The sequence below is a fragment of the Engystomops pustulosus genome, chromosome 5, assembly GCF_040894005.1.
Source record: "Engystomops pustulosus chromosome 5, aEngPut4.maternal, whole genome shotgun sequence".
In the NCBI taxonomy this organism is placed as follows: Eukaryota; Metazoa; Chordata; class Amphibia; order Anura; family Leptodactylidae; genus Engystomops; species Engystomops pustulosus.
In genome coordinates, this window is record NC_092415.1 from 106,552,876 (window position 1) to 106,565,675 (window position 12,800).

At 39.5% G+C, this 12,800-nt stretch overlaps 1 protein-coding gene across 1 annotated transcript in view; it reads right to left on the reverse strand.

Annotated features, from left to right (window-relative positions):
- Positions 1 to 327: 327 nt before the first annotated feature.
- ELP2 (elongator acetyltransferase complex subunit 2) overlaps positions 328 to 12,800 on the reverse strand; it is a 105,945-nt gene continuing 93,472 nt past the window's right edge. Inside the window, exons 17-22 of the mRNA XM_072152804.1 lie at positions 11,993 to 12,065; positions 11,034 to 11,226; positions 9,424 to 9,545; positions 4,958 to 5,097; positions 1,566 to 1,670; positions 328 to 975 (exon numbers count right to left, since the gene is read on the reverse strand). Coding sequence (XP_072008905.1) covers positions 813 to 975; positions 1,566 to 1,670; positions 4,958 to 5,097; positions 9,424 to 9,545; positions 11,034 to 11,226; positions 11,993 to 12,065 — 796 coding nt within the window. The 3' untranslated portion in view covers positions 328 to 812. The remainder of the gene's footprint in view (positions 976 to 1,565; positions 1,671 to 4,957; positions 5,098 to 9,423; positions 9,546 to 11,033; positions 11,227 to 11,992; positions 12,066 to 12,800) is intronic.

The following is a 12,800-nucleotide window of genomic DNA, read 5'->3' on the forward strand; positions in this document are numbered from 1 at the left end:
AACACAGGGCCTACATTTTGAGTTAAATATGTGCAAATCATTGATGCTGCCAAACATCTGACTCGTTGAAAAAAAGTTTCCTTTATGACATATGTAATCATGAAAGCCAAACTTCTATGGATGTAGAGTCTGTAAAATATGCAGCAAAACTGTCCTAGTTGCTCATGGCAACGAAAATTCAGTTTTAATTTCCAAACTGCTGTGAGAAAATGAAAGTCAAGCTCCGATTGGTTGCTGCGAGGATCTAGAACAGTTTTGCTACTAAACACTTCTGATGTATCTCCAAAATAGTGTATAAGTTTATTCAGTAAATAAAGGCTATAAATGTAAAGAAGATAGATATTTTTGACTATTCAGAAGAAAAAAAGGACAAAATCAACCACAATGTACAAGAATCAGTGATGTTCTGTATGAGAATAGGCATGTTGCAAAAATTTTTCTTGCGGATATAAAGAATAAATCATAGTATAGACGAACTCCGAGAATGTTGTTTTATGACATCCAGAAACTAATGATGAAGAAAGTGCATGTTCTCCATTAATGGGATCCATTCATCAGTATGAGGACAAATGTGACACAATGTGAACTTGAGCTCCCAAAGTACAGTTTGGATAAAACTTGATCACAATGTTAGACTTGAATGACAAAATGCAAATGGCAGTCCTATGGATCAATTATTTCTATGTTTAAGGAGGAATCCACCAGAGCTGCAATTGTGACTAGAATGACATTCAGCTTCTTTGAAGCCATGAACTATCAGCACTGGCCAAGCCAGTTCATTTATAAATTATGTTCATTCCTCCGAGTAGCTATTAGAATGAGAATATACTCTTGTTAACATTGAATATCTTCACACCATGATCTGCTCCACAGCTCGCCAGCTGCAACCACTCTCCATTGTGGGAATCATCATGTCCAGCACGACCTGCTTTACTTCTCCAGCAGAGCTGCTTGACAGTCAAAGTATGACAAAGGCTGAAAGAGAGAGAACGGAGTAAGGAGAGGATCTGTATGACAACAGGAAAATGTCAAACTCAGCTGGGCTGCGAGCCTGAAATACCATCTTACATCTAATTAGCGGACTTTATCTAACTACTGCTAAGCGGGAGAAATTGACTTGTCACAACCTGCAGGTATTAAATATGCCGGAATTGCCAAGGATATTAACAACACTAATGACATTTTATCCCTTTGCTTGTCAATAATTTAAACTGCAAACTCTTCATCAATTTTAACTTTCAAAACATCAGCATTAGGTCACATCTCAATTACTGATTTCTTTTTTATCTTTCGGTGGGAGGGACAAATTCACAGTACAAGTTTAAAAAAAAGAAAAACCTTCCAGTGACATGCAAAATGGGAACAATTACAAATAAAAGGTCTATGTAGCAGATAACAGAATAATCATAGGGGAACAAAACCTAATGGAATAATAATAATATTGCCAGTGAAGTGGAAGTGGCTTTATTATGGCATACTAGATGATAGGAGCCATCATTGGCCTTCAAATATATCTAACTGATCCTTAAAATTAGCTTTGTATCTTATAGAGATGTCATACTGACCTTTGATCCATCTCAAAACCCTTTATCCAGTCATTTGGTGTAGAGTTGTTTTGCCATGTATATAAAATAATCTTGCCACAATCTAATCCAACAGCAATGATGTAACTAGGTTGGTGAGAGGAATTTAGATTACCAAAAGATTCTTGCAACTCTGATAATATTAAAATGATATAATACACAGAAATGGTACTAGTAATGATATGTGCATAGGATAGGTTATCAGTAGATGAACAATGGGGATCACCCCCAATGATCACCTACTATACAGTTTGTTTGAACTTCTGCCTGGTACTACAGATGCAGCTCTCTTACTTCTACGAGACCTTCATCTGAAGATACACTACGAATAGAGCTTTGTTCTAACAGCTCTGAATATAGTTTATTACAGCTGATCAGCAGGCGTGCCAGACAGGACCGTTATGCTACACTAGGCACAGAGCCAAAACCTTCCCCCATTGATGGTTCATATACCTCAGACAATAGAGTTGTTTGTTTCTAAGTAATTATAATATTTTGTTAATGTAATCACAGGAGATCAGACATTTCTTAGTAATATTCATCAATTGTTATTCCCATAGAAAACACCCAACTCATTGGGACTATTACTGCATTCACTCCTATAGAGTAGACTCTGTGTGCCCAGCTTCAATATTATGAACCTTAGTGTTCCAAATTTTTTAGAATTACCACTTGTGTACTCACATCTACACTGGAGATCAAAATTAGCGAACACCAAAACATTTCCTAAATGTCCAAGGTCATTGTGTAGTCCAATATGAATATATCCTAACATGAGTAAAATAGCAGTACACCAAGCTTATTTCAGACATTGTATATATATTTTAAAGTACAGAAAAAATATGTAAATTAGATAAATAAAAAAGACCACTGATCAAAACACGGTCACATGTACGGCTTTGATGCAGTTTAGAAATGGAATCAAAGAGCATGGGGGAATGGAAACGCATGCGATCGCTAACCAGCACCCATTGTCTTGTATTGTTTAAATGCAGCACACGGGGTGATGGTTAGCAATCACATACGTTTCCACTGAAACGTATATGTGATCGGGCCGTGGCACGCCCCCGTGCACTATGATTCCGTTTCAAAATTTAATCAAAACCGTACGGGTTTCTGCACCCTTAGATACTTGCAAGATATTTGGTGTTAATCTGGCACCTGGTACTAATTTCCTTAAAGTGGTGTTCTCATCTGAGCATGCACATTTAATTTAACCCCTTATCACCAGAGCCACTTTTCACCTTCCTGACACAGCATCTGACATGTGTCACTATAAGTGGTTATAACTTTGGAATGCTTTAACATATTCAGTGTACTTCATGTTGGATGCAAATTTTTTGTGGCATGTTTTGCATTTATTCAAGAAAAAAAACGGTTATTTGGTGAAAATAGCTGGAAAAATTCTCAATTTTTGAAATTCAAAATGTTCTACTTTCCCACACATAGTCATAACAGCAGCATGAAGTTGTGTTTTTCCAAAAATGTACACGTTCCCAGTGGATAAAATACCAAAACGTGCCACAAAGTTTGATACCCAATGTCTCCCGAATATAACAATAACCAATATGTGGTGGTAACCTGCTGTATGGGAACACGCCAGGGCATCGAAGGGAAGGTACGCTATTCACAGAAGATTATGCATTGTCACTTTCTAACGGCTATACGATCTTAAATTTTTTGGGGGAATTTGGACATATAAGGGCTTATTTTCTGCGACAGAGGCACTTTACAAATACTTCAATTTAGTTGGTCATTAGCTTATTGATGAGATTTTTTTAACTCTTGAATGTATGGAGGAAAAGAAAATTGTAAATTCACTTTTCCTTTCTTCTTATATTTTTTGGGGCCGTACACAGGTCCACAAAAATAAAATATTATCTTTATTCTATAGATCCCTACGATTATGGTGATACCTCATTTATAAAGTTTGTTATATATTTTTACAATTTTACTGAAGAAAAACTAATATATTCCTGTTAAAGGCAGAAACCGGCTCCCAGAGGAAGTTTGTTGTTTCTAAGGGACATTTATGGAAAATTATCTTCACACAGGTACATTTATTTAAATTAACATTCAATTGAAGAAATGTATATGTAAGAAAGATTAATTAAACTAGATGTGAAAATTCAGATTTGAATGGAACACCATTTCTGAAAACTAGAAATTTAGGCTGGCAGTTAAATAGGCCTTGTCAGATAATTAAAGGGGTATTGTAAAGTGATTAAAATCCTCAGGTTGTTTCCAGGCAAATGCCAAAAAGCTGACCCCATCGGCCACAGAAGAGACATTGGTCAATCCAAGTCTGTGATTTCTTAAATATTACATATTTAGAACCCCACAAACTCATTCAAGCCCCTAAGAAGGTTGGTTGCCCTCAAAAGAGGACAGGATAGTGTGGAAAATCTCCATCGGTAATCGTTTCAACACTGTAGCTGGAATTGCTCACAGTTCAGCACAGAAAAGGGCAAGGATCTGCCTGGTCATACAGTGTCAGGATGTTTAAGAGCATTTGGACTAAAAACCCACTCTGCAGTGACCAAAATCTCATTAGCAGAAAGAATCAAAAGGCCAAAGCTTTGCTGAGCTGCATGCTGTGTGTACAGAGGAGAAATGTCCCACAGTTTATTTTTGTGATGAAAGCAACTTTCTCTGATGAGAAACATTGGGGCACATTTACTTACCCGGTCCAAAGGTGATCCCAAAAGTGCATGGTCTGATGACAATGTACTGTGCCGCAATTCAAGAAGATCGTGTGCCGGATATCCTGCTTGTGTCGCAGTCAGTGAAAGGTGGTGGAAGAAATGTCATTGTATGGGGAATGTTTTCTGCAGCAGCAGAGCAGTGTGAAAGACTAGTGATGTCCTGTGGCTGCAGATGTGCTAAAGTCATTCAAGGCAAACTGTACACTTCCTACTGAAAATTTCTCAAAATTTTAAATTACGGTTTTATGTACTTTGGTAAATCTGTAAAACACAGTTTTAGTGGCATGCTGTACCCCTTACAAAAATCCATCATATATTTATCAATGTAGATTATGTTATTTGTTAAAAAAAATTAATAAAAGAAAAATTAAAGGATCACACACTGTTCTCGAATTTTTATCTCCAGTGTTTTTACTATGCCCTTATAAGCTCTCATATACAGTATAACACAACTGTGCCCTCATCAACAAAAATATGATTTTGCCAGGAAAAGCTATGCCCAGTAAATAGTTTACCCTAGCAAGACACAATACTGCCCTCATGACATCTTTATGCCCTAATACAGATGTCACTAAGTTTTATATAAAAAGAAGAATGGTCTGCAAGATCTGTTACATTAGAAATACATATGTGAAGACATAAACAGACAACTTCAGTTTACATGCTTACCTTTCGTGAGAAGAAATGACTTGGTTCACACTAACCGCAGTGACCGAGTCTTCTGTATCCAGAGGTGTAGAGAAAGGTTTGATAGATGCATACATTTTCTCACCCATAACAGGCACCTGACAATCACCCCATACAATCACCTAAATTATACATATTAAGATAATTAATCCCATAGTAAGTAAAGAATTATATTTTACACAAAGAGATATAGACAAAACCATATTTATATCTAATGTACCGTATTTTCTGGACTATAAGACGCACTTTTTTTCCCCAGAAGATGGGGAAAAAACAGTGGTGCGTCTTATAGTCCGGATGTAGCTGCAGGAGGGAATGGAGGGCACCCGGCTGCGCTCTGCCAGCTAATGCTGGCAGTAAGCGCAGCCCTTCACAGTGAAGCGCAGCGGCTGTACTGAGTGCCGCTGCGCTCCTCTCCTCCTCTCAGCCCTCCACTGCTGGAGGGAATGGATGGCAGCACCCATGCGCTCTGCCATCCACAGGGCACCGATATACAGGAGCTTTGTGGCAGAGCAGGAGCGCAGCAGTGGAGAGAGAGGGGGAGGAGAAAGGCACGGACTCTGTGGCCAATCCCCGCTCGGCTTGTAAGTAGCCCGGGAGGTTCAGAGGGGAGAGAGAACATGAAGGCTGCCGGCAACTTGAGAAGAGGAACCTATACAGAGCTGTGTGCAGTGTCTGACCTGTAACTTCTCTCCGGAGCACAGGATCAGATAAGTGATAAGTGCTCCCTTCCCCCAGGTCTCTGCTCTCACACTCTTAACCCCTTGTTTCCTGGTATGTAGTGGCTGCTGTCTTGTAAAGGTACTTTATCCCACAGACCAAGCTCTTGTGGCCATTGTACAAGGACTGTCACCTCCTGTGTCCCCTCCTCCTTATAGATTGTAAGCTCTTGTGGCCATTGTACAAGGACTGTCACCTCCTGTGTCCCCTCCTCCTCATAGATTGTAAGCTCTTGTGGCCATTGTACAAGGACTGTCATCTCCTGTGTCCCCTCCTCCTCAAAGATTGTAAGCTCTTGTGGCCATTGTACAAGGACTGTCATCTCCTGTGTCCCCTCCTCCTTATAGATTGTAAGCTCTTGTGGCCATTGTACAAGGACTGTCACCTCCTGTGTCCCCTCCTCCTCATAGATTGTAAGCTCTTGTGGCCATTGTACAAGGACTGTCATCTCCTGTGTCCCCTCCTCCTCAAAGATTGTAAGCTCTTGTGGCCATTGTACAAGGACTGTCATCTCCTGTGTCCTCCTCCTCATAGATTGTAAGCTCTTGTGGCCATTGTACAAGGACTGTCATCTCCTGTGTCCCCTCCTCCTCATAGATTGTAAGCTCTTGTGGCCATTGTACAAGGACTGTCATCTCCTGTGTCCTCCTCCTCATAGATTGTAAGCTCTTGTGACCATTGTACAAGCATTGTCACCTCCTGCCCCCCCCCCTCCTCATAGATTGTAAGCTCTTGTGACCATTGTACAAGCACTGTCATCTCCTGTGTCCCCTCCCCATAGATTGTAAGCTCTTGTGGTTATTTTACAAGCACTGTCACCTCCTCTGCCCCCCTCCTCCTCATAGATTGTAAGCTCTTGTGACCATTGTCACATATACTCATACCTATACAGCCCTGGTAACTCTTGAGACCCCCAGAATTATGTTGGCATGTATTCAATCTAAAGATAGATGGCGGTGCCCGGGAGAGGAGGAGGGGGTGACCACTGCTCGCCCCTGCCCCTCTCCAAAGAGAAACATGGCTGCACTGTACCGCCCAGTTACTTTACTGTTACTTTATTAAATATTTTAGCATACTATTTGGGGAAAAAAACATTTTTTCTTATTTCTCCTCCTCTAAAACCTTGGTGCGTCTTATGGTCCAGTGCGTCTTATAGTCCGAAAAATACGGTACATATCTTTGTGTTTTTTATATATTGCCTGATGTCATTTTAATCTTGAAGGGTTTAAAAATCCTGTTGCAATTCATTTCATACTTTCTTTTTTTTCTTTATGGTTACAATTTAACAGTCGTATTATATACACTACTGCTCAAAAGTTTGGGGTCACTTCGAAATTTCCTTATTTTTGAAATAAAAGCACATAACATTAACTCGTTTGGCAGCGCCCACAGACTTTAGATGTTACCGGGCACAGGTCTGGAGTTGCGCTGAAATAGCAGCCCTCAGAGGGGGTTGTTTCCCCCTGTAACTGGGACTCTTACAGAGTAAAATAAAAAATGTAATAAATATGGATAAAAATACATTCACATTCCCCAGTATAATAAAAAAAAACATCCCCTGCTACACTACAAAAAAAACCACACCATAGTCACCCCATTTGTCCGAGACTATACATATTATATATTGAATTCACAAATAATGAGTTAATTTGAAAATTAAAAAAATAAATACTATAAATTACAAAAAAATGTCTTTTTCCCCACTTTTAACCCTAAATAAAATTAAAAATGAAAATAAACGTTAAACTTTTACTACGTTTTAACTAGCCCTGTGTGTTCATAAAAAAAAAAAAAAAAAAAAAAGCCACAAAAAAAAAGTTATGGCGCTCAAACTGCCGCGTCCGAAAATTCGCTAAAAATGCACTGGTCATTAAAGGAAACCTACCACTTGTAGTGGCAGGTTTCTGATGGAAATACCGGGCACCAGCCCAGGGTGAGCTGGTGCCGGAGCTTATTTTCGTTAGTGTTTTAAACCGCGGTATCGCGGTTTAAAACACTTTTTAAACTTTATAGCCGGCGCAGGCAGGTACGCGCTTGGCGCTTACCGTGCGCGCGGCTACATAGGAAGTGAATGAGAGCCGCGCGCATGGTAAGCGCCGAGCGCGTACCTGCCTGCGCCGGCTATAAAGTTTAAAAAGTGTTTTAAACCGCGATACCGCGGTTTAAAACACTAACGAAAATAAGCTCCGGCACCAGCTCACCCTGAGCTGGTGCCCGGTATTTCCATAAGAAACCTGCCACTACAAGTGGTAGGTTTCCTTTAAAGCCTTTTCAGGTTGTGTTAGTAAGTGGTTAAATAAATTATAAGTACACTCTATAAATTGTTTATGTGGTAAATGACTATTCTAAGGTCACAGACTTCACTCGGATGTTGTCTACCCCGGAAATTATGGAACTCTATCACTGTACATTAACAGGGAGAATATGTGACAAAAGATAAATCAAACCTAACTTTTATTGATATAAAATAAAATGCACACTTTAAAAGTCTCTTAAAGGAAACCTACCACCACAAATCTACCTATAAAAGGTAGATTGGGTGGTAGGTGGATCAATGGGACGTGAGGATAGCCCTTTTAAGGGCTAATCCTCACGTCCCCACACTTTTTTGATAACTTTTATTCCACATATATTCAAATTTACTTATGCGGCTACTGGGGCGTGGAGTAGCCGCATCTGAGGTTACACGAGGAGGCTACTCCACGCCCCGGTAGCCACTTTACCCCTCCTACTCACCCATCTTCGGCGCGCAGCTCCGCGTAGCTGCGCGCCCTTGTCCGGCGATCCTGCCGTCTGCGCATGCGCAGAAGAGCAGGCCCGCGCCTGTTTCAGAGCAGTGACCGCGATCTTCTCCATGGAACTGGCAGGCGTCTCTGGATAGGGTTTGGATTACATCAGCTTGCCAGCGTCCACCTTCAGGACAACTGTGTTGATTGTTCCTTTGTTAGACATTGAGGGCCTTAGTGATGGTGATGTCCAATATAGGTCCTCCATGGAATACGCTGTCTTGATTCATATGAATGCCCTGAGTGCTCTGACTTCAGTGCCATTAGCTGATGACACAACCAGGAAGTGCCGCCCACTTCAGGAATAGCTGAATATGATTTTATGAAAAGGGATGATAGATATACCAGGATATCTCTCAGGCTAAGAAGAGGACACCAGCATGATACAGGTATCCTTGGATTTGTTGCAAAGTCTATCTCCAGATGTGCTAAAACTATTTTTTGTCAGTAACTTTACAATTACGCTTTAAGTGCTAAATGCTGGAAAGAGGCAAGGGGTTGTGAGGGAAACATTTTTAGCTAAAAGAATGGTGTCAGTTAGTTAACAGAGCTCTAAGGGAACCTGCCACTAACTATATTTGTGAAAATGTGGCGAGAGGTTCCCATTAAGGCAAAACTCAACCTTTTAAGAAAGGTTCATAAAAATGAATAGAGCATGTGAAAATAAAATTTTGGAATATACTTCATTAGGTAAAACAGCTTCTCTTTGCCTTGTATACAGGACAGAAAGAGGACTTCTACAAACTGCTCCAATAAGGATGAAAGAAGGACAGAGAAACATTATTTTATAAAGTAAATTACAAAGTTTACAATTATTATTGAATTTATGTAATTTTGTTTAAAGGTTAGTTTTGCTTAAAGTGATTACGGAATTACCAATAATATGTAAAATACTATGCAGTACGCCAATTTATCATCTTTGTGGAAATGGTTTGTACACACCTTTTTGTCTCTGCTTCCGGTGATAAAAAATTTGCTGTCTGGAGTCCAGTCACATGACCAAATGATTCGTGTGTGCACAGAGGTGTTCTTGTCTGTGTTTGCATACAATTGGAATTTTGGTACTATTTAAAACAAAAAAAAAACAGTTAAAAAGACTGATTTTAATGTTCTTTTGTAATACATGTAGACTGTTTCATAAATGACAAGAATCTCTGCAGAAACACCTTTACATCCCATCTGTTCTCCAGGTAATATGATTTAAAGGGAATCGGTCCCCATGGAAATGCAGCATAAATTGACAGGTAGTATGTTATAGAGCATAATAGAGCAGAGTAGATTGTTTATTCATTCATATCACTGCTATTTTTATACTTAAAAAAAGTGGAGTCAATGAGCAGTCCTATCTGTAACGGACAACCCTCAACATATTAATGTGTATACAGAGATGCTAATTATTTGTAGGACTGCTTCTTTGACTTAGCATAGAAAGAGCATAGATATAAATAAAAATGTTTTTTATAGGTTTGTGTAAGGAGATTCTATCTATTCTATGATCAGTTCCTTCTGCACTATAGCATGCTGCTAGCATATTAAAGTGCAATTTGGTGAAAAAATGTTCCGTTTGAGAGCCTGAGTGGTGAATAGACTAATTCTTGGGAAATCATTTGTATTTCTTAGGGAGCTTTTTCTCAACAGCGTCACAGCCTCTATCAGTATAGGCACGCCTGAAACTCCACACATGCATCATTTAACCTATTATTCATATTGTTATAGTCATACTGTCCAATAAAAAAGCATGTAAGCCCACATGTGTATACCCAACCAGTTTCTCTTCATGATATATGTGTTGTCATCTTTTACATTAACACTAAGTAATGACTTACGCAAATAAACAGACAAATAGGTGTAGTGTATGAGTGAGGTTGAAACCACAGTACCATAGGTGAATCCCCTGATGTTTTCGGTCTGTTTGTGTCATTTTAATAATAAAAGTTACATTTTTAACAGTCACATTTAAGTAGAATCACCACATTCAGATGTTGCTATATTTACCATACGGTGATAAACAACTGTTCAGTTGTGAAACAATAATAACAGATTGATGTTTTAATTCTTGGGAACAAACAACTGATAGCATTTCTCCCAGATATGATGGGTTACCATATCATTTATGAGAACAAATGGAGAAAGAAAAAAAGATAATTTATTGTCAGCACATCTTGTATAAACAGGAATGTTTTGCAGGCAAACAAACTAACTGGCAGCAGAAGTGATATTAAGTAACTTTTATGGGTAGCTGCAGCCATCCAATTTGTTATTTGGGCAATCACACTTAAAGCTTCATATGGATTTGCCCATACCCCCACAATTCATAAAGCCACATCTTTGTTCTATGCTACAGATAGTAATTGTTCTTGCAGCACAAATTCCATGTACATGTGATTTCGGTCTATGAGGTTCAGGCATATTCTAAGGAGTAAACCGCAAGGTAAAAAAAACGGTAATACGTCACATAAAAAATCCTATCACATGTCACATAAAAGCTTACCTAATTTTTTAGTCCAGATAACCAATTAGTGATGAGCACAGAAAACCCATCTGACACTCACCAGACTCTGTAGGTATTTCCTCCTGCTTCCTCCACAGGGACCAATTTCTATCTCTGGAAACTGCTAACAGGAATTTGTCATCGGGAGAGAATGCCATCTGAGTAATAGTCAGGTTATGAAAAGATAAGCACTGGATCTGCTTCCAGCTTGTGGTACTCCACAGAATAATTACAGCATGTTCTTTTTTGGAAGCCTACAAAAAAATTAAAAAAAATCTAAATGTGGGTCACACCTAAGGCAGCTTCATCCATCCAAATAAAGTGGCACGACATGCCAGAAGCTCCAAGATAAGAAAATACATGTATTCAAAAGGTTACAGTGAGCAGAAAACAGGTCAAAAGTTTCACCAACATTTTTAGGAAGATGTACTAGCTGAGACACTGGACCTTTAAGTCAGAACATCACCTGTATTATATGCAAATGCTGGCGCTACTAACCACTGATGTTTCCCCTATAGTGCTGGGCATGGTCACAACTATATTGCTCAATACTGCTGGGAACTTGCCATGGAGCTGCTCATACTATGGTTGATGTTTTCTGAGTCTATGTTTGGCACTGCAAAAAATTGGGAATATTGCGAAGTTGTTTGGCATGAGGCGTTTCTGATTACCTGCAAAATTTCTAAAAGCCATGCCCGGTCGGATCTGGCATAGTTTTGGCTTCCTAAAGGATTCATCAAGAGGCCTATGCCTCTTGACATATTTGCCACGACAAGTTTTATAAATCAGCTCCTCCATAGACTAAATGAAACACAATCTTTCTCATTAAAGACACATTTCAACAGTAAACTGCTCTGTTTAACAGACCGTACAAGGGCTGATACGATGAGAAGCATCGTATGCCGTCTGTTGTAAGTATATGTTGGGAGGATTCACAACATGGAGGCAAATAGGATGTCTCTGTCTGCTAGGAGAAGTCTATGTAAATGCTTAGTATATACACTGAGATATATTAATTACCTTGCATACAGAAGCAATGATTGTTCTAGCACTGTTACAAGCTACTGCAAAAATTTCATAGCCATGTCCGTACCTAGAAAGAATACACAAAAAAAAAACATTAATGAAAAAATTCCCTTTCTAGATTTCGGTTCAATAACAAAAAATGTTAGGTTGTAAAATACTACTATTCATCATCTAAGATGTCTACTCCATGGTAGCTGCATGTAGCCAATGGGTAGAAGCGTGTTCGCACTATATACAGAGCAAACACCCACGATGTGCACCACCAAAGGATTAAAGTATATATGAAGGGGGGGTTTTGGGGAAGAGGGAAAAGTTGTGAGTATCACTTTAAAAATGTAACTTTTATTTGTTCTTATATTAAAATAACCAAGACTCGTGCGCGTCTTCATACACCATGAGGTTCCAGTGTGGTAATGCAAACTACACTTAATCAGTGTCACCGTGGCTATACACTGTAAGCCTGGGACAGTAATACAGGAGGAGGTCCCCTTAGTTTGAACAGTCCTCCTGTAGTCCAATGTCACGTCCTCTTAATAATTTTTTATAAGAGGACAAGAGGAGACAGTGGTATATCGTTTGCATCAGGCCCCTAGAAGAAGCCAGGGTGACCTCTTCACTAATCAATGCTCACAGAATAGGGACAATTAACTGAGGGACAGTGCTAGCATACATACCAATAGTGAGCCAGTGCAGCGCTGGGTTCCTGCGGCTGATACAATTCATACCATGTGTGAGTGCGCGGAGACTAGTTACAGCAAGCTGCTGCCGCACTGTGTCTAGGAAGGAATCTGACACGACGTGG